Genomic DNA, 22,398 nt, shown 5'->3' on the forward strand with positions numbered 1-22,398 from the left:
TCCGTCCCGCCCCCGACGATGGTTCAGTGCAAAGTCTATACAGTGTCGTATAGTTCAGGTACTCCATAGGAACATGCATACAGTGAGACAGAATAGGAAGCACACTTATCTTTACAGTACAATCCTTAATCTGTGCAGTGTTATCGCTCGGGTGTGTGTCAGCGGGATCGGCGTCACGGAAATTGTGTTCATCATCTGACGGGGTCGGGGGGGGGGGTTAGCCGTAACTCATTAAAATGTAAGAAAGGGGAACACAATATTCTAACATGTAAACAAAGACACCCCCCCATCCTCCTCTCCCCTCCTCCACTGATGGAAATATGTTGAAACACTTTTTTTCTCACTCAGCCCATCCCGCATTATTATAAAATTATTCCTATTATAATCTTGGAATATGTTTTTGTTATAGGATGATGGGGTCGCATGCATGTATTGGCCGCACAGCCCCCCCACCCCCCACCCCCCCAACACACACACACAACACATGTCCCTCCCTCCCTCCCGTTCCCTGATGATAATGTCCGTGTAGCTCCTCATCCTTTCGACATGTGTTTACCTTTGGGATGTAAGGCTTACAAAGTTTGTTGCATCAGGTTGCATCCTTAGCACGAGTCCACGATTTCCAAAACAATTCATCCTGCCCGGATTTTTTTTTTTTTTTTTTTTTGATACCTGAAAAACAACAGGATAATAGATAGATATTGTATTATTACGGCTGACTCCCGGTCAGTTTGTATGGAGGAGTCATGTGACAGCCAGGAAGTCAGTTGGTTGCCATGGAAGCGGCTGCCCCCTCTTCCTGCTGCCCGGTGTTCTCGTTCTCCTCCTCTTCCTCCTCCTCCTCTTCTTCCTGTAACGTGTGAGCGAGACCGGCCGGCGTGGCGGCGTCGCAGGGCCGTTGCTCACTCACTGGCGAGGCTGGCAGAAGTCCCGGACTGCTGCCGCCCGAGGCGTCCCCCGGATGTGTGGGCGGAGTCAATGTGGACGACTCTGGCTCCATACACAGTGTCATTTCTCCATCCTGGATAGATAAGACAGATTGGTAGATACGGTATATAGATGAAGTACATGATGGATGGATGGATGCACTGGGTTGTTTTTCTTGGGGTGGCAGTGGAGGGCCAAGGATATCTCAGGAAGTCCGCAAAACAAACAAAATTGCTTTTACAAAATTCTTCTGAAAACACTGATAAAGATTCATGGTTTGTTCCTTACGGGAAACGGGTGGGAATGTTGAAAGAAAAAAAATCTGAAAATATTTCAGTGCCCCCCACAAGCCCCCATCTAGCTCCACCAGTGTATGTATATGTATGGATCGTAAACTCAATGTGAGCTCACCTTGACATCCTCCTCTTCCTCCTGCTGCTCCAGCAGCGGCGAGTGTTCATTCCCCACCACCTCCTCTCCGGCAGGAACACAGAGGCCCGGCTCCACCGCAGCCGCCGTGCCCATGTAGCCTCCAGCCTCCACCTGGTAGGCTTCCATCTGGCCCGTGTTCCACAGATCCACCAGGGGCGGGTGCACTTGGTGGACCAGGCTGTGGATGGTGCTGTTGGGGGTGGCTTGCAAGGAGTGGTTGGCGCTGTGCAGCCGATGTTCCAGTGACTAGCAAAGCAGAGCGTGGAGATCAGAACGCCACGGAGAAAAAGCTGTGCTCCACCGGGCAAGTCATTTTTTTGCGCTCACCTGTTGTTGTTGATACTGCAGGAGCTGCTGCTGCTGGTAGTGCTGCATCTGCTGGATCTGCTGCAGCTGCTGCAGTTGGTTTTGCTGCTGGAGGTTAAATTGCTGCTGCTGTTGCTGCTGCTGTTGTTGCTGCTGCTGCGACAGGAAGTGAGCGGCCGTCTGCCCGTCGTAACCCTCGCTTCCCACGAGGTAGGAGCCGGCGGGGGGAGACGCCACGCCGGACGGGTCGTTGTTGATGGGCTCCCAAGCGTCCGAGGAGGAGAGGCAGTAGTGTCCCTGGGAGACGTAAGTGTGAGGCCACACCTCGGCTGAGGAGTGATGCAAGATCTGGTCTGGAGGAAAGAACAATTAATCGATAATCGGAATGATATACCGCCAAATAGGTAAATTGGTGTCTGCCTAAAAAAAATAAATCCCTATCGCTCAGACCATCTCAGTTAATAGCAGCAACATAATGTTGATTCATGAATTGTCAGATCATGACAGAAGCACTGTTCTGCTTTCTCTTAAGAGGCAGATTTAAATTGGACCCCAGAGGAAAAAAGAGCCACATTTCTGAGCTTGGGATGATTTCATGCAAATGAAGCATCACGAAGCTTTGGGTTGTAAGGACAACAGCAAAGCACAACAAGAGGCTCATTAACGTCGACTGTGGCTAAACCATCTAAATGTGCTGCTTATGCAGATTCGGGATTGCAATTTGCGGGGTCCACACTTTGCCAAACGTTTTACCTCGACTGGTGATACTCTCCTGGTTGACCTCGCTCAGATGCGCCACGCTGCCCTGGTTTGATCCCGAGCGAGGGCTCTCGCCATCCATCGACGACCAGGCCAAGAGGGTCGCCTCGGAGATGGCAAATTGCTGCAGGATGCCTGAAGTCAAGACAGCAAAAGACAAGTTTAATTGGCTGAAGAACTGACACCAAGAAGACGAGAGGAGCACTTGACGGTAAGGCTGAACACTTGATGAAACTCAAATCGACATTGCAATGTAGTAGGATGCAGTTTTTTACTTAGTGGGATTATTCCAATGGTCAATTAATCTGAAAATTATTTTGTCAATTAATTGATAAATCAAATAAAGCACATTTTAATTTCCATCCTTTTATTAAAAAAATCGACATTATTTAGTGCAAAAAGGGAATAGACAAATTATGATTAGATTATTGCTTTGTTCCGGCAAAATGTTGGTCACTTAAGTAAATGTAACTCTTTTGATTTGATACAACACAAAAACAATCGTGCTTTCATGCAGGACTACAGAAATATTTACTGATGGGAAGGTGAAGTTATGATGATTTGGACAATTTTAAATTCCAAAATAGATCTAAACGATTAATTTCTTTTTTTTTTAAATGAGCAATTAATTTGAAAATTAATTGTTTTTTGTTATTTTAAAATCAGAACAATTTCTTGCTTGTTCATTACATGCAAGGAAAAAGAACCCTGTATAAATGAATAATTGAATTGCAATACAGATTGGATTCTTTTTCAAACGGGTTCAGCCCTACTTGTCAGGAAAGACTTTGTCTGGCCAGCGTATTTCCCAACCTGCAGCAAAGCGGGCCTCCTTCTCGCCATCGCTCAGGTCGCTGTAGGCGTCGTTCTCCAGCCGTCGCTCCTTTTCCCGCTCCTGGGTGGTGATGCGGGACTGGGGGATGCCCCCCACGCCCACCGTGGCCATGCCCCAGTTTTGCCACTCAATCATGTGGGCGACGCGGCCCTGGGCCATGGCCGTGGGTTTGGTCACTCTTTCCTTCATGGTGCGCGTCACGCCTGAGTTGGGGAGGAGCGGGTGATAGATGAGAGAAGGTTGAGGGACACAAAATGGAGAAGTGGCATGTGGGCAAATAGAAAAGAGGGGGAAGGGCGGACAAAGGAGAGAAGCGTTATTCTGGAGTGTGTCTGACGCTTTGGTGGCGGATGTTTTGATGGCCTGTCACAATATGTGAAGCCGGCAGGCTTGGACTGATATATTGCTTTTTCCATTTGTTGGTATTGAGCAGCTAGTTACGTCTTTGAGTGTGATTGATATGATGTTATTACACGCGCTCACCAGACAATTCATTATGTACGCCGAAACAATCTCAACTAATAAAAATCCAATGCTTTCTTTTGATTGACACATGCCACACAGGCATTCATTCAATCGCGCGTTCACTATTGTTTTGGACATTTTGATTATTTTTAAGCTTCCAAAACATATGTGGGAAAATAAGATTTAAAAAAAAAAAAAAAAAAAACGCCATTTGAACAGGGGTGTGTGAACTTTTTATATTCGCTGGAAGGTAATTTAATATTGTAAACAATCTTAAATATTCAAATTGTGTTCTGTAAGCATACGGTTCAGTCGAAGCCAGGCTGCGGTTAAATGAGGGTGCTCATGAACATGGATTATGAGAATAGCTGAATGACAAAGGTCATGGAGATGACATGAAATGAGACTGAGCCATCCTGGATTGAGCAGACCGAAGGAAGGAAGTAAGGGAAGGATGGGATGAATGAGTGGCATCAAGTCAGAACGTGCCCCCCCCCTGTCCCCCTCCCTCCCTGAGCTGCTGACTTCCATAATGGCCATGCGTGCCACTGTACTGGCTCTTTGTGATGAGATGAACAAATGATGACAATGTTTGCGGACGTCCACACAGTAGAACGGCTGCACTGCACTCAATTCAACTGCACTGCAGAAAACCACTCCATCGAGCCAGTGTCGACTCGTGGCATTCGTAGCTGGTGGGGGCACCATAGATTCCCATACACATATAATGTCTAGATTTTATGTTTGTTTTAAAAAAAAAAAATAATATAACTAAGTGGATGCTCACTCAAAGCAGTAAAACTCCAGCGCCAACTTGTTATCCCACTCACCATCTGTGAGGTTAAAAGGATTTTTACATGTTTTACGGGAGTAACCTCATTTGCCCCTTGTATGACAGTTAAAAATTAATTGAAATGGAAATTCAGTTACAAATGGAATTTAGCTAATGGAGATTAGTTTCCTTGGAATTGACTGTGTTTGACTTACTAGATCAGGGGTCGCATTGTAGTCATAGCTTCCTTCGGAGGGCCACTATGACTGTCAACCCAAATAAATGTATGAGTAGCTCATATTACAAACAGTAAAAGCTACAAAACAAACTGACAAATAACTCGTTTTCAAATCAGACGAGTAAAAACTGGTTAAATATTTAAAAAAAAAGATGTTATTAAAAGTGAAGACAATTTGCAATTCTAGTATTAATTTATATATATATATATATATATATATATATATATATATATATATTATTATATTATTATTATATATTGTATTAGTATAAATTTGATGCACAATTTGTCTTCGCAGGCCACATAAAATGATGTGGCGGGCCGTATCTGGCCCCTGGGCCTTGAGTTTGACTTCTGTGTACTAGAGGTTCCACTATATTAAAAAAAAAAAGCCTTTTAGGGGGGTAATTTCCATAGTGTTTTTCTCAACATCTCGTTTGACATTCCAACACAGATTTTTTCATACTTGGCAAATTCTGCCAAGCAATAAAGTGCCACACCGGTGAGACACACCGGGAAATGAACTTATACTGGCTGCTAGCTCGCTAAGCTTTTTAGAAATTAATTTGAGCGGTTTGGCAACAAAATATATGAAAAAAACACATTTGTGGCTTATATGTTGTACGTAAGTAACGTAGCTTCATGGTTGGTGCCCCACCAGCTTTCTCAAAAAACGCCACTGGATGAAACCAAAAACAACACTGCACTGAAAAAAAAAAAAACACTTGACCGCACTTGATTAAATTTTACTGAACACGCACGCCACTTTGCACAAGTCCAAACATCCAAACTGATTTGAATTCAGGACGACACACAGACACCAAATCACACTCTAATTCACTTCGCCACTCACCTGTTCTCAGAGCAACACGCAGCACAGAGCACAGTGATGTCTATTGTCTTTCTCAGCCTGATTTCATTCCGCCAATGACTCACGCTGAGTCATTGACAATCACAGTGTGGAGGGGGATGGGGAGGGGGAGCAGGAAACGGAGGAGGTGAAGCAAAACAAAACAAAACTGGGGAACCCATTTTGGGTACCATGCTGACTCCAGTGTCCGCGTTGGGACGGAGCCAACATGGGGTCTCTTTACCGGTCACAGCACAGACACACACCTGACACACCTGACAGAGAAGACTTAGCCAGAGCGCCGATGCCGTAAGCGTTTGAGTTCCTCTTGAGGCGCGGCAGGATGGACGTGGTGTCCTCCATAGAAAGCTGCAGCAGACGGGAGGAGAGAGGGATGGCGGCAGGGGTGGAGAAAGAAAAAAATAATATGGACGGTGTGACGGGGCACACAAAGACAGTGTTAGGGAGAGGTGAGTGGAAGGGGGAGGTGATGGAGATGTTGGATTAATATCAATCGACATCGGCCAAAATCATAACTGCAAGTTACCGTGCGCTTATTGCTACTGTGCCCGCTCTACACGTAAAACAAGACTTGAAAGCCAAGGTGAGGAAAGTCAGGTGGGGGGGTGAAGAATCGACCTCAAAAGACGGCGACAAAAGGGACAATGGACAACGTCACCACACTTACATTGATCCCCTCCCATGAAAATTCTGAACGTCCATGCTGAGGAGGAGAGAGGGGTGAACATCGACATGCATGGCGAGGAGAGGAAGAGAACAGAGATTGCGGTGGGGGTGGGGACACACACGACGAGGCGAGATACAAGATACGGACGGGTTTTTCCGGGAATCACAGAATGACAGGGAGAAGGGAGGGAATTGAACAGCCATCAGTTTGGATTTGTTCACTTTGGACGAGCAGAAGGAATACGCAGGGGATGAATGAGCGAGCCACCTGCTCACTTACAAACGTTCTCACACCTGCAGAAATGGGCGGAGTTTGCAAATTGCCCAGAATTTGCATCACCGCTTTTTTAAAAAAATTTTTGGGTCGTTTCCATTACAAACATCTCTCAGTATAACTTGATGCACTTCAACAAAACCACTGCAGCCGCAATCGGGAGAATATTGTCCAAAATGAGTATTTTTTTTTGTTGTTGTTGCAGTTTTTGGTCACTGCTTGTTTGTGCTATAAAAAGACAGACAAAGATGTCAGTTGTATCTGATGCAGCTGTCAGACCAACAACTGAAGCTTGCAGCGAGACCAACGTGTGTGTGTGTGCGTGTGCGTGTGTGTGTAGGCTGCCACCGAGGACAAAGACGATAAGGCGGGATTTCTCTTTTATCAGCTGGACACCAAGTCGAGCAGGACAAGCGGGTGGCTCTCACCGCTGCCGAAAAGTCGATTAGCGCGCTCCGTTTCAAGTCAAGTGCCAATCAAGTAAGTGGCAACATTTTTTTTTTTTTGGGTCCAACATTCACCTTGTGTGTCCATTCAGATTCAAAGGTGAACAAACTCATTAGAAATCAGTGGTGACAAGGTCAAGGTCGCTGTTGAAATACTTCACAAAAGCCAATTTGGCTATTTTTATGGTCTTTGTACATTAATGAACACGGCGATGAAAGGAAGTTATGAGCCTGAGCCAAATTACATCCACAGCTCATTTCAGAAATGTTTTAAAAAAAAAGGTAATAAACTACAATTCAAACTGCATGCCGCTCTGTAACACCGAAATAAATACATCCCCTGGCGGAGCTAAGAGGGCATTAGCACCCCCTGAAGGACTTTGGGATATTTTCAGATTTTTCAGGGATTTTTTTTTTCCACATAGTGACATTATGCTTACTTTGGCTTGTTAGTCCCTCTTAATATAGACTTACGTAAATATTATGTAAGACTGATGTGTTTGCATATTTTGATGCAATTCCATTAATCTTCTTGTTCTTACTCCTCCTTTTCCATGTCATGTATTGTTTGTTCTTTCATACTTTCTATCTCCCATCTTGGAAAAAAAAAAGTCTCCTAAAAATGATCATGGGTGTGGGTGTTTTTCTCTCTGCAAGGGCATGGAACATAAATAAATCATGGGATGTCTCTGCCAGTTCATTTGCTTTGAAAAGTGAGGCAGCGTTTTAGTGGGAAATGGCTTCCTCCCTCTCCAATGCCCCCGTCCCAGAGGACGAGGATGGGGAGGGGGAGGTTTCATGGGAATGGTGACTGACTTATCGGACAACCCGCGACTGCAATGAGCCTACTGAGCCAGACGTTTGCTCACTCTTCCAGTGCTACGCGCGCGGTGAATATGGAAGCGCGTTAACGTTCCTCGTTTACTAAGAGCGAGCGGCGCCGCTTTGGCAAGGAAGCTCCTGTGGCGTGAAACCGACTGCATCAAGTCGGCCGCGTCGCTTGCCCAGCTCGTCCGCCTGTGGGGAAAGTTGCGGCGGAAGGTGAACAAGGTCTTACCTGCTCGCCATCCTTCTGGACTGGCACGCCATCTGCTGCTGAGAACACAGAAAAGGAGAGAGAGAGAGAGAGAGAGAGAGAGAGAGAGAGAGAGGATATATATTAAGTACATTTGCTCTTCTGATTCAAAACAAAACAGAAGCCACAGAAGAATGATTTGCCCACAAGATGAGTAGCTGTAGCTCGGAGAACATGAACTCCAGAAGTCCAGAATTTGTATCGGCTCCAAGAAATTTCTAATTTGTGGTCAATTAAAAAAAAGTGATAGGGCAACAATAACTCATTTACAAGACCTTCTCAGATGGATAAATTAATGTTATTAGTACCCCCCCCCTTCCGTTTTCCCGACTGCTCAAATCCTAATTAAAACATTGGTTTAATTTGATAGTGTACTGCTAATTGGGTTTAAACACAGCTCCAGTCTCTAGGTGCCTGCTCTCTCTCTGTATCACCAACTCTCAGAGGGGTGCACTCCCGTGTCAGCGCAGCGTGTGTGTGTGTGTGTGTGTGTGTTGCGGAGGCGATGAGGTAGTCAGCGCGGCGTTTGCCGATGATGAGCTATTCCTCAGCAGCGCCAGTGAGAGCGTTTTGGCTTTGCGGATGGCCAGTGATGTCTGCGACCCACTGACCCAGTGATTCCAAAACATCACCTCTGCTCTGTGTCTTCCGTCTCAACTAACAAAAAAAAAAAGAGTGACGCTCTAGACAATGATAACGTTTCTTCAACGACATACATTTACTGAAGCCGGTTGAGAAAAATAACTCTAACTTCATTAACGGGAATTTTCATTTTCTGTAGCTCCGTGTCGATGGCGATTGATTTTACAACGGTGTCGCGGAGACATCTCTTCCTCGAGAGGACTGAACCAGAATATGAATAGCGGCCGACAGGCCGGGGCGCGTCTCGTTTCATTCGATTTTTATTTTAGGTGTCATTCTGACAGATGTGAGGCCATCAGCGTGAGACGGCTTCGTCTCGGCGGTTTTCGTAAGCTTATCGTTCCAGACGTTCATCTAAAGCAGTAGTGTCCAACTCTGGCCAGTGGGCCAAATTTGGCCCGCATAGACAAATTGCGCATCGACTTTATCAATACTAAACTTGCAAATTGTTTTCACTTTTAAAAAAAAATACAGTTGATTTTTATTACCATTCATCTTTTTAAAATTTTGAACAGTTCTTAGTAGTCTCTGATTTCAAAACTAGTTATTCATCAGTTTGTTCGTATAGCCTACACTGTATATAATATGAGATGTTCATACATTTATTTTGGTTGACAGTGATAATGGCCCTCCAAAGGAAACTACGAGTGCGATGCAGCCCGTGACAAAAAAATTTATTTGACACCCCTGATCTAAAGCTTGGGAAAGTCTCTCCGGAAGCTATCATCATGAAAAAAGCTTTCTGCATCCCGACTTGGGTTTTTTGATCAAACCAGAAGAAACACAAAATGCAGAGAACTGTATTCAATTGATTGTACAATTTGAAAAACAGCAGCACGGCCTCTTGTCTGTCCGAATGTACCTGCGGAAACAAAAGTGACTTTTGGGAACACCCTTTGTGGCTATCGGAAGACTTGGGAGCGTGCCCGTGGGAATTCACACAATCTCCGTTGTCGATGAGGTCGTTCCGCCCCAACTCAGCCAAACTCGCCTTTATTGCCCTTGCTTTGCAGACCGGCGCCGTCAGCCCACCTCTTAACCCAAATCCAGCATGGAGGCTCCCGAACTCCTCACCCGCTATAGAAACCAAACGCGTAGCTGATTTATGACGTACTTCGACTCGTGTCATCTGGTATAAAATAACACGGACAAGGTGTCCTTATTAAAGAAAGCATTACTCTCAGCAAAAAAGCGCCAAAGAAACCGCTGATGATCTTCCCCGAGCGCTGGTAAAAGGCTGTCTGAGACGTTTTCAAATTTTACTATTAGAGCTGAACTGCGCGTGACCCGAGCCGGATTAGTCAGCCGTGTCTCATTTTTGTCGCTCTGGAGTACGGCGTGAGACGGTTCCGGCGTATGTCACTAAAACCTTTTGCGACTGGCTGGGAGGGAGAGGAGCGTGTCCCAGATTCCATAAACATGGCCCGCAAACATAATATATGCACACCCACAAACTATATTGGGCCTACAGCAGAACACACGCAATTTATCTCACGCCGTTTGCCTCGCTCACGTTTTTTTTTTTTTTCAATTTCTCTGCTCGTTATCCTGCAGTCTTGTTTGTCCAATTAGCGGATTAGCAGTCACTCTTCCCTCAATGTGGCTCAAGACCTCTGTAGCCTGCGGGTCTTCCGGCCCAACGGGCAGCACGGGACCCGTCTATTAAGTGTGATGCGCAAATCTTGAGATGGAGCCGAGTGTCTTGAGTGGGCATCACGACGTCGATGCGTTTGTCAAGTGATGCTTCAGATGTCTCTGTTTGTGATGAGTCGGACTTGTTTGGGCTGCAGGCTCCTCAGATGACGGGTCAGTAGTCATTAGCAAGCATCTCTGTGGTTTCTAAGGCTATGGCACGCTCGCGTGTGGCTCCGCAAACCGTTAGGTGAAAGGAAGATTGCGGAGTTCCGCGTTTGACAAAGCGGGCGGGATTTCTTCTTCAGGAGGAGCAAAAACAACAACAACAATGAAGCACGTGACCGTCTTTTCCTCCTTCGGCGTTCCCCTGCTCCTCCGACGCACACACAATGGTGCAGCGCTGGATGTCATGGGGGGGGATGGCTGCTTTAGCACTGCCGATGAGGAGCGAGAGCGAGGAGGGGGAGATGAAGGAGCACCGGGAGGAAAAAGAGGGAGCGGCTCAGGCTCAGCCGTGCGTAATGAATGACCAAAGATCTGCAGCGCTTGCACTGTCAACTCCAGCTCGGACCGGAGCGGCTTGACGGTTCGCGCTCAAGTGAGAAGCGCTTGACTGTCATCTGTCTTTTCTTGACTTCGCGCTTACCCTGAAGCCACACCGGTGAGGAACCGGGGTGCCTGGAGGGAGGGGGGGGCTCAGCACTTGTTTATCAAGACAGCTGCGGCGAAGCTGGTTCCCACATAGGGGTAATGGCTTGGATAGAAGCCCTCTCGCAGTGAGGTGTGCAGATGTGAAGTTTGGCGCGGGTAAAACAAAAATGTTCCTTTGGAAAGACACAAAATTGCAGGGGAGGGACACGAGATGTAAAAACACAGCACGGGTCATTAACTCGCAGGGGGGGAAAGAGATGCCTAAACGACATGAGGGGCATGAAAATGGCCCCCGGGACACGTCGATAGCCGTGACTGCCGGAAGGTAAATATGTCATCGACTTCTGCACTGCACTTAGCGCGGTAACCAAAAACCTGTAAAGTCGCATCTTGCCGCAGACACGTTCCACCAGCATCCATCAACCTGATAACAGCCATAAACGTCCTAATGGTCCGCTAAATGTAGAATGAACATTTAGAAGCTGATCTGGAAATTACATCCAATTGTGTTAAAAGGATGAAAAGCTGCAGGGAAGGGCAAAATCAGCGACTGATGCGCCAGGCCGATATCGCGGCCTTTATTTTCTTGTGAGCCGAACATCTGCAGATAACAAAGATGCAATTAGCGCCGGTCACACGCTAATGCCGACTGCGTGTGCAATTGCACAGAAATTCATAAACACACTCCAGCGCAACATTACAACACCCCACTCCGCCCCTCAGATCACCGCGCGGATACTCCAGCAATGAAACGCGCCCTTTTTTTTACGGCATTATGTTTCGTTTTCATAGCTCGCTCTGCGGTTGAGTCAGATTGTTTACAAAAAACGCCTGCCGTCGTGCCCACCCACACACACAAGAGTGCAGGCCTCTAGACTCCGATTTGCCACTTAGACATGAAAGCTCCCGACGATAACAAGTTTGAGCCCACGTATCGACCTGTTTACATTTAACGTGAACTCCCGTGACCCGCCGGTGGTGACCCTCCGTCACATGTCCTGTCATTGCCATCCTCAGGTGAGGGTCGTTAGGCCTCGCCGTGTCTCAGTGCTGCGTCAATGACTCATTCACCTTGAATATGTTGATGGCATTGCCGAACTGGACCGAAGCCAATCAGACAGCCTCCGCCTCGGTCTGCCAGATTTGCCGGTTAACAGCGGGGATGCGTGGCGGACGTGGCCCTCGACGAACCAAGTGTGTGTAACAGTCACGGTTGTGTTCTTTTCGGTGGGAGTGGCAGGGAATCCCTCTCTGTGAGATATAATAATATAATAATATAATAATAATAATAATAATAAAAAAAATATATATAGATATAGATATTTATATCCACCCATCCATTTTCTGAACCGCTTAGTCCCCACGGGGGTCGCGGGCGTGCTGGAGCCTATCCCAGCCGTCATCGGGCAGTAGGCGGGGGACACACTGAACCAGTTGCCAGCCAATCGCAGGGCACACAGAGACAAACAACCATTCGCACTCACACCTAGGGACAATTTGGAGTGATCAATCGGCCTACCAAGCATGTTTTTGGGATGTGGGAGGAAACCGGAGTGCCCGGAGAAAACCCACGCGGGCTCGGGGAGAACATGCAAACTCCGCACAGGGAGGGCCGGAGGTGGAATCGAACCCGCACCCTCCTAACTGTGAGGCGGACGTGCTACCCAGTGCGACACCGAGCAGCCTAGATATTTATATATGTATATATAATAATTATTTATTTATTTGTTTATTTCAAATTACTTGTATTTGACTACATCTAAGTACGTCTGATCTGTGTTCATGTCGCACTAACAGTGTCAGAATTCCGATAAGTATCTGATCTTTACCCACATTTGGAAGAGGCCCTCACCCCGGATTTTCTTTTTCTATCTATACTGCTTTGTATGGCGCCGATCCCAAACGTGCCACTTGGGTGTGAAAAATGCCAGTCCAGCCTCGTTGACGCACACGATCCCGCCTGTACAACTTTGCCACCATGTCATCCATCATCAGTGTTAACGGTGACATTTTTTATTGTTACCGTGTGCACAGCAGGAAACGACTGTGTAACAGTTAAGAGCGTTAAAGATCGTGAAGCATGAAGTTCATTCCCTGACTGTAACGCTCTCTCTATTTCCTTAACCACGAGGCCTCAATCACATGCTAAATATTTATTACAAATAAAAAATATAAATTTCAAGCCTCGCTGTATTTGTAAATACAAAGTACCAGAACCCAGCAATTTGATATCCCCTGCATTGCTTACGTGTTGTACTAAATAGCAAAATCAAAATAGTCTGCGCAAGAAGGTGACTTATCAAGATGTCCCACTTTCGCGCTATTATTTCCATGTTGCTGCAGCAGCTTGCCCGCGCCGGCGCCGTTAGATACGCGGCGCAAACAATGCCCTGATTTATGCAATGATTGATGTTTCTAGCGCTCGCAGGTATCATGTGACCCGCTAAATGGATGCGGGAAAACGCTTGTGATGCGTGGTCTCGAGCAAAGATACGGCTGATGATACCAACGGCGGCGCATCAATGGCGAGCCGCGCCGTGGCGCTGGCACAAGATGAGTCCCATTACTGATAATGGCTGTGGTAGTTTTGCTCTCCAACAACGTTGCCCGCCCTGCGCAAAAAGCTGATGCGCTGACACCAAGAGAAATAGTTGACTGATTTCACTGTCAGATGTTTTGCCATGGCCATTCTTTGCTGTCGGGGCAAAAAGGAATTTGCCCCTCCCATTGACTTCTTCTGAAGGCCTTTTCTCTTCAAAAGGGCTGATGGATGCCCTGCGTGTCACCGTCACGTGACCCGGCGGGGCTGACGAGATGTCGAAAAGCCCCGCCTAGTCAATGAAATTTGTAGTTTACGACGATCGATTTATCGATGGGAGCTGCCTGTGTCAACTGAATACAAGTGAAGTGCCGTGTGAGGTGTTACGGGACTTCCAGCCGGATGACATCGTAGAGTTTTTGCTCCATTTTGATTCGGCATGCATTGATCTGGGAGTAAAATGTCGCTTTGGACAACAACAAAATGCCAGCGTGCAAAAGGGAAATTCAGAGATGATCAACAAGCACGCCAGCCGACGTCTTATTGATTTTCTCATCTGTTCTACAAACGTATAATGCAGGCTTTCACTTCTGTGGAAGAATGTCGAGTAGAACATAAGACGTAACGTATTCTCAGATGATGAAATTGGAGCGCCACTCCGAACTTCTGGTCCTGATGGACCAGCAGCGCCTGTCTGAGCGCAGCAGGCCACGGAGAGTGGGAGCCGCCATTGGTGACAGCCTCTTTCTAGCTAATGAGATGTGAAGACGGAGGAAAGGGGTCTCTCTGTCTTGACCGCCCTCAGAAGCGTTAGTTCTTTCCTCAGTGCAGTGGGAGAGCCATCAGGTTAGACTTCTCTCGAAGGTCGTGCGGCGAAGGTCACGAGCAGCTTCTGCCAGATGTTTTTCCTGGACGCCGCTGTGCCTGCTCAGTGACAGCCGAGGTGTGTCTAGATCAGGAGAGGGTGCCCAAAAAAGGCAGAAGGTTCGCATGTGGGCCGCACTGATGTAGAGGGCACACTTGTCTCATAGTTTCAAATCTTGTTGTTCTCAATTAGACCTTGATTTGCACTATTCATATTTCAAATGATATTTTTTGTCTTACAAATTCCAGGGTGTGCCCCCACCCAGCATCTCAGCCGACGAGTGCTATAGAAAACGGATGGCTGGATGACTTCCGTGTTGGCAGCGCTTCAGTTCCCACTCGCATGAATGTGAGTGTGAATGCTTTCCTGACTCATTATGTGCCCCGTGATTGACTGGCAGACTGGTCGCCTTGCCTTTCACCCCAAGTCAGCTGGGATCGGCTCCAGCTCAGCCAAGAGACGCTGAACAAGAACATTGGTATAGAAATGGATGGAATTACTTTACACTTATTTTCTCTAGTTGGAACAGTTTTGTTAGTCCTTTAACAAAAAATCACACTGGATCTATTTAAAAAAAAAAAAAAAAAAGGTGGCTGACTACTATCTGGGTAAGCTCTGATAACAATCGTCAAACCCACTTGTCCTTTAGTGTAACAATTCACAGCTGATTTGGGGAGGAAATTGCTGTCAGATACATAAAGAACGACTACGCCGCACAGTCGGACTTAATGACCGAGCTACCGGAGGTCATCCGGACACATGGCGGCTACTCCCGCACAAAAGCCAGACCCGATCGGGCAGCCCCTGTTGATCTCTACTCGGCGGTTCAGACTGCAGCGGAGAAGCCCGATCAATAGTGCACACTGAAGCTATTCTCACCCAGGATAAACACGAGCATGCCTCCACATTAGTCTGGCTGCTGAATCGGGCACCGAAGGGGGGAGGGTTACATCAGCATAACATCAGGTGCAAACACAACCTGCTGGAGATGCTATTGTCTCCATTGTTGTGTTTTGCATAAAAGCAAACAGGCGCCTTTGACACATGAAGGCATCAAAAGTAATTCTGCTTGATCCTTGCTTTATGACACTGTTCAGTAGAGAAGGCGGAACAACAGTAACCTTGGAAAAAGCAATATTAAAATCGGATTTAGCTACGGTAAATGTTACATTTGTATCAACAACACTAAAACGTCCTTTCACAAATTTAAATTCGTTCCAAAACTATGTTTCCAAACTGAAATTGATATATTGACCATTGTAATATATGGAAATATAAATACCAGCCTCAAAACAAAGTTACCTTGTTGTTATTGTTGTCTAGTTACAAATAAATACAGTACAATAAAGTAAAGTAAAAACACACTTTACTATGAAGACATAACTGTGTTTGCTAGCGTATCACTCAGCACCAGATTAGCCTTCAAAATACTGATGCGGTGTAGCTAGCTAGGGCATAATGCTAAAGCTGTCACCAATCTATCCATATCAGCAGTTGTTATACAACTTTTTCTATCATTTATAATATTTATAATAAGTCGTCTAAGAAGGCCTTTGTCATATTAAGATAGCACTTCCTTCTTTTTGTCAGCAGGACTTACTTTTGACTTTCTAAAAACACTAACATAACGAGCCGTTTCCATGTAGCCGTACTGTAAGCTAATTGTCACTGCAATTGATGTGATATACTCTCTGCCCTCCCTGGCTAGTCAGTTCAATGTGGTTAACAAAAATCCATATTTTAGAAGCAGAAATCCTCTTCTGCGTTTCATGTCAGCAGGTAGTGAAGCTTTCGTGATGGCAACAGTTTGGCCCTGACACAAATTCATCTAATTTCCATTACTTCCTCGGAACAATTGATTCAAATTAGAATTTGACCTCGTCCCCAAATGAGTTGTTGATTCATCGACCTTGGAGGCTCCACTTTACTTTGCATTCCATTTTTCATGATCATAGCCCATTATCAGCTCGTGTCACTTAAAATGTGGCATTGAAATTGGCTGTGCTGTCTTGTTGTATTATTTGCCATCTTTTTGATGCCGTTCAAAGTGAGGACGAGAACAACGGCGCCCTTCGCGTCGCCGCAAGCTAGTCGCAATTCCATTATTTTCTAACAAATTGGACTAGCTTGACTCTTGTGTCGACCCCGACCTTGTGCTGCTTCTCAGCTTTACCACACGCTTAAATCAGGTGGAACCCAGCCTGCTGCATAGAGTTTGTAGCCACCTCCCGGCCGCTCTGCTTTTTCTTCTTCGACGTGCTCGAGCTGGATATTTTTAAAGCAGCCCTCATCAAGAATTTACCTCGAGAGGATGGCGGGGGGGGGGGGCAAGAGCTCAGCGAGACACCGCAAGTCCTTTTACCTGCTCGGGACGTGCTTGACCCTGCAAAGGGCTGGGCTGTGTTGGTGGTGACATTGCTCCTTTGCCGTAAATAAGTTGAAGAGCTTCTCGCGCTAAGTGGCTCATGAATATTTAACGGCAGAGGAAGTGTGTTTATTTTTCGCCTCGAGTGTTGCGCTGCAACATTTCAACAAACAGTTGGTTGGACGTGACATTCAAGAGTCCACCCTAAGCGGTCGGCGCCCATCGTGTGCTTTGACTCTCACCTGAAGCCTCTCATCCATTCCACCCCCCCACCCCTCGCCCGCACGTATTTGCCCCTCCCTCTCTCCACGGCCATCCGTCCGTCTCCCTTCCTCCTCTGCCGCTTGTCTGATGATCTCAGCTTCATCCCTATTATCGCCGCAAATAACAACAAACTGTGCAAGCGCCTCCAACAATGGCATTATCACTTTCGCCTTTTTTTTTTTCCCAGCCCTCCCCATCTTCCTTCCTTGGAGCCATGCCGCCCTATAAATAAGCTCCCGCCTCTGCCTTCTCCATCCCGCTCTGCCTCCTACTCGCACACATATACATACTGCCAAACAGCATCATAAATCAAGAGATGGGAGGAGGGGTGCCGAGAGGTGGAGGAGGTGAAGGGGGGTGGGGGGGTACACACACACACGCACACATACAGCCACGTTGGAACACATATTGTCTGTGACATCTTGCCCGCATACAGTATGGAAGAGCCGCTGCAAGCACAGCTTTCTTAAACACGGCAAAGAGCGAGAACCACAACACAGCACGCATGCATAAACATCTCGCATCTCTGGAACACCAAGCGTCACTTCTGCAGGACACCCCCATCTCCATCCCCATCCCACCCCCTTCTCCTTGCCCCCCCCCCCCCCCCTACTTTTTTCCGCATTGAGCGAGCAAGAGAAGTGATGCTTACTCAGTCTCCTGGAGCCGATGCATCCCATGGTGTATTCACAAAGGCCCTGGATACAAGCATGGAAGAGTTAGCCAGACGCCGTGCATTCTCCCTCTTCCTCCTGCGACTCTCTTCCTCTTCGCTATGTTTTTTTTCCCCTCTCCCCTCCTCCTGTGCTCTCTCTTTCTCTCCTGCGCTTGCCCAGCCACTCATCCGTCCTCCCTCTCTCTCTCTCTCTCTCTCTCTCTCTCTCTCTCTCTCCGGTGCAGTGTCTTAGATCCGGTTAGTAAGTCAGTATGCCTGGAGGCAGTTGGCGACTAAATAAAGCGTCGTCAATATCGCCGGCAAGTTTGCAAGCTCTCATTTGCCGGCGCATGCTTAACTACTATATTTGCCTGGCTCGTGTGTAAAGAAAAACAACAATTAGATTGAGCGGCAGCGTGTGTATTAGGTTGCCACGAGGGGGGGGAGGATCAATAGCACAATGCCGAGAGTGGCCGGCTGCCATTGTTTTGGATATCGCTGCATTGCTGTAATATTGAGCTAAAATAGGGGGTTCCTCTTCCACTCTTTTTCTACCTCTCTCTCTCTCGCTCTCTCTCTCTCTCCTGACAATGCACAGCAGCTGTTTCCATCCCTCCTCATGAATATGCCGTCAGAAATCCTAAGACCCTGGGAAAAAAAACAAAACACACACACACAAAGAAGGGTTTTCCTTCCCTCCCTGCAGTATTGATCCACCCCACACTCATCCCTCGCTTTTCCTACAACATCCTCAATCCCCTCCTCCGATGCCAACACGATATCTCGAACTTCCGTCTTTGCAAGCCCCCCCTCCCCCGTCCCATTCCATTTTGTCCCCGTCTTGCCCTCTCTCTTGGAGATGACAAATGTGTGTGTGTGGTGTGTGCTGAGAATGACACAAGCTGGACAGTCTGGACAGTGAGAAGGAGAAGTGTGCGGAGGAGGGGGTGCATTCGTGTGGTCACTCACATTGTGAGTGTGGCAAAGAAGGAATGAGAGCAAAGAACACGAGACGGACAGATGGGCAGAGGACTGGGAGGAAAAAAAGCAAAGCTTGAGACGTGAGCGAGATAGAGGTGTTGAGATGGTGTGTGTGGGATTTTAATGAGAGTGGACATGGTAAAAAGGAAAAACAAGTGTGTAGGGCCATTGCTGATTTCAATATGCAGCAGAATCAAATAACTGATAACTGATTTATGTACAGTTGCAAGGTATAGTAATTTATTAATTCATTTATTGTTGATTTCTTAATACTAATGAAGTGTTTGCAGCACTGAGCAGTTTTGATCTTATTTGGCTGACAGAACTTTGTGTAGTCCTGCACTGCCCCACTGTCATAGGGTTCAATTCTGGGGCCTCTGTTGTATTCATTGTACCTGCTGCCTTTGGATTTTATCTTAGAAGACATAATATTTCCTTCCTGCTCATTATTTTTGTCTTATGTGTGTTTTGGCTAATGTGTTACTGTTAAAAAAAAATGGGGAAAAAAATGTTTTTTTTTGGTCATTTCAAAACATCTAACATCTAATCGGGCCCGAGCTGCGTGAAATCATAAGCGCTGTGTTCGGTACAATTTGTAATAGTTTTTGGTAACTTGGCTCTGAACTCAATATAGTGAATTTGACTACCAATGAAGTTGTACAATACAAAGTCATCCCCAATTTGAGTAAAACGTCATATTTTAGAGTGGCCTTTCATTACAGGCGGCCTCAGGCACACCTATGCGTTAATCATTAATCATATCAGCATTTTGATATGCCAAACGTGAGGTGAATGGAGGAGAAGTGCTCAAAAGTCCTTTTTTTTTTTTTTTTTTGCTGAAAAGTGGTCGCATCATTTTGTTCAGTGAAGGTTTTGGGAGTATTATTTTCCCACCTGCAAATTTCTCATTGGAACAGGCTCATAAGACAGATCATTAAAAATGAAATGCATTGGTGGGGATGTGGCGGGACAATAAAAGGCTTTACAGTGGATGTGTGCAGCTCGCCCAACATAAATCATACATAATCCAGCCAATCCCCGTGCTGTGGTTTATATATAGACGTGACACATCTTTTTGTTAGTTGCCCGCTCGGGCGGAGGAGATCAGGCCAGGCTGCGGCAGAGGTCAGTCTCTGCTCAAAACAATACTCCCCTGATATTTGTGATTGCTTCTGAGGAAGGTTATTATTACCTCCAGCAGCCCAACTCCACATGAATTGAAGGTACAAGCCATTTGACTTCGGGGCATATACATACAATCGTCCAAAAAATGAACTCTTTTAAAAAAGCCTGGGCCTTATCAGTTAACAAAGCTTTTATTACAGCAACAGTTTGACCCCGAAATAGAATTATATTTACTGTTTTGTATTTGTATTGAAAAATCCAATGTCATTTTTGGGGGTCAGGTTCCATTCTCGCCACGCCCACGTGTGCAAGCATGCGACACACCTGTGTGACAACATTGTGATCTGTGTCATGCGCCATCAATGCCACGCAAGGTCAAACGTTGTTGATGCTAATCTCGCTCGTGATGCATTGGCCAGTCACGCACACACGCACACAGAAAGAGCGAGGGGCCTCCCGCCACGCTGCCATGTTTGCAGCTCTCACCCACGCACGTTTAGACTGCAGCTAACTAAAGTGACTCAGATGACTTCCATCACATTCACCGTCAGCGGCGATGATGCAGCGCTGAATTTAAATTACAGATGCTCCTGTTTGATTTCATCACGAGTGACTCACTCCTCCACTTTCTTGTCGCCGTTGCTATCCATCCATCTGCTTGTGGATTAACTCATTTATTCCATACACTTTGGCTGAGGTGCTCCAAAGATACGCCAGCAGATAAATGTAAATGCCCGTTATCTGGGTCATTCTAAAGGTTGGCTCTCTCTAGAAGAAAGTAGCTCCTTTAAACACAATCCCTGTCCTCGACACGGCGCTGGAAATGTCAAATTTATTTTTCATCCACGCTCGCACGACCCAAACTGTTACAGTACGTGTTAATTAGAGTCACGTGTTACGCGTAAGCCCCAGGAGGAGCCGCAAAGTTAGTTAAGTGTGTGTGTGTGTTCTGTAAGACGCGGCAGGGGGTGGGGGGTGAAGGGAGGGAGGGAGGGGGGCTGAATTGGGCTCTACTGGAGAGAAAAAACACAAGTGGAGAAGAAAGCTTTAAGAGCTCGAGCAGAGCCAAGTGGAGAAGAGAGGGGGATTAGTGGGGAATGCTGGACGGTTTGTTTTTTAGGGAAAGGGCATATGAAGTGGGGGAAAGGGGGGGGGGTCATTTCGTCATGAAAAAAGTGCATGTGCGATCAATTCCTTTATGAAAAATGATTTGCCCTCATCAGAACATATTTGCAAAAGCATGAAAAGCATTTATTTACACTTCTGTTGGCAACTGCCGCATCACAGTTAGTTGCTGCTTCACCGTGTTTGCTTGAAAACCCAGGCTCCACTAATTGACCCCAGTCTGCACATTGCAGAGCAGCTCGACTAGGTTTCTATTCCAAGAGCATATTCTTAATGTATTCGGGACTCTGTGGAAAGCAGGCACAATATGCGCCAACGCCCCATTTGTCTGGATTTGGTGTACTCGGCACGGACAAATTAACATCTCATCCGCCATTGTGGTTCTAATGTTGCAATTACGCTGCGTGATCGAGGCTATTATCGGAGTGTCTTCTCACGTGTTTATTTTTGCACACTCCAGCGTTTCCACAAGTTCCCGACTCTCCTCTAGTATTTACAGTTTTCCGTGCACCCCTGGGGTAATTACACACAGCCTTCCCTCATGTCCCGAACGTCCTCATCCAGATCATCCACTCGGCCGTTTATCAAGTGCGAGGCCTGTTTTGCCGTCCATTACGCTCGTGGCCGTCCATCACGCTCATCATCGGGCACGTCAGTACCTCATTGGGTTCACTTCCTGCCGCCTTTTATCTCATTTCTAACTGATCGAGATGTACTTGCTGTCAGAGAGGGAATCTGGGGAGACTGACTCCCTCAAGGCATTTTCGTCTGGGTACGTGCGGCGCGCTGTTATGCGTCTGTCCTGACACCAACTGGTGGAAGTGTGAAATGCAGTTTTGTGTGTGTGTGTGTGTGTGTGTGTGTGTGTGTGTGTGTGTGTGTGCGTGTGTGTGTGTGTGTGCGTGTGTGCGTGCGTGCGTGTGTGCGTGCGTGTGTGTGTGTGTTTGAATGGGAGCCAGTTTGGCAGTGGAAAAATGTTTCCATGTTGTCAGGTAGGCAAAGTCCTCATCCTGCCCGGAATTTCTCTTTGATGACTGAATGAGCAGATTTATGAATGATATTGTCGCTAAGGAAAGTTTGCTGTGAGGATTTTCAAACTCCTGTTGGTAAAATATGAGGAGGGGATTAGGGCAAGGGGAGCAAAAGTGCAGGTAGAAGATGATGGCGGGGAGGTGAAGCGTGAAGAGGAGGGAGGAGCGGAAAGAACGATGGGAAGGGAAGTGCAAGTGCAACGGTGGCGAGGCCAGGCTGACAAATGTTGGGATACGGGATGGGGGAGGAGCGGCGGGCCGGGTGGGGTGTTCATTCCAAGCTTTGGCAGCATTCCAGGCTGTCTGGCTCTGATTGTAGCCACCTCCCATGCCCCCCCCCCTTCTTACCTCCAGACTGGCAGGACCCCACGGTTGTCGTCTTGCTGCTTCATCCAAACTTTGAGTCATCATGAGGATGCTTGCAGCTGGCTGAAAAAAAAGGGTTTGCATTTTG

General features: G+C 46.8%; 1 protein-coding gene across 10 annotated transcripts; it reads right to left on the minus strand.

Annotated features, from left to right (window-relative positions):
- Positions 1 to 619: 619 nt before the first annotated feature.
- fam131bb (family with sequence similarity 131 member Bb) lies at positions 620 to 17,891 on the minus strand. Of its 10 annotated transcripts, none has more exons than XM_049731663.2 (9): positions 17,680 to 17,891; positions 8,049 to 8,086; positions 6,273 to 6,308; positions 5,860 to 5,953; positions 3,238 to 3,462; positions 2,419 to 2,559; positions 1,687 to 2,018; positions 1,339 to 1,605; positions 620 to 1,021 (listed from the first exon to the last, which is right to left on the minus strand). In XM_049731663.2, exons 1-9 carry the CDS (start codon positions 17,705 to 17,707, stop codon positions 764 to 766), a joined length of 1,419 nt encoding a protein of 472 aa, XP_049587620.1. In that variant the 5' UTR covers positions 17,708 to 17,891; the 3' UTR covers positions 620 to 763. The 10 variants fall into 10 exon arrangements, with proteins under 10 accessions (XP_049587620.1, XP_049587619.1, XP_049587618.1 ...); XM_049731662.2 differs by having other exon boundaries at positions 5,851 to 5,953; positions 8,049 to 8,083; positions 17,680 to 17,890; XM_049731661.2 differs by having other exon boundaries at positions 5,851 to 5,953; positions 17,680 to 17,890.
- Positions 17,892 to 22,398: the final 4,507 nt, after the last annotated feature.

The sequence above is a fragment of the Syngnathus scovelli genome, chromosome 9, assembly GCF_024217435.2.
Source record: "Syngnathus scovelli strain Florida chromosome 9, RoL_Ssco_1.2, whole genome shotgun sequence".
NCBI classification, from domain to species: Eukaryota; Metazoa; Chordata; class Actinopteri; order Syngnathiformes; family Syngnathidae; genus Syngnathus; species Syngnathus scovelli.

Bases quoted from the DNA above. Each gene is read 5' to 3' on its own strand.
- fam131bb (XM_049731661.2), bottom strand. From the start codon at position 17,707: ATGGGATGCATCGGCTCCAGGAGACTGA. The intron at 5,954-6,272 runs GTAAGTGTGGTG...CGTCTGCTGCAG, and splicing joins TTTCATGGGAGGGGATCAAT to CTTTCTATGGAGGACACCAC. The intron at 2,019-2,418 runs GTAAAACGTTTG...TCTTTCCTCCAG, and splicing joins GGAGAGTATCACCAGTCGAG to ACCAGATCTTGCATCACTCC.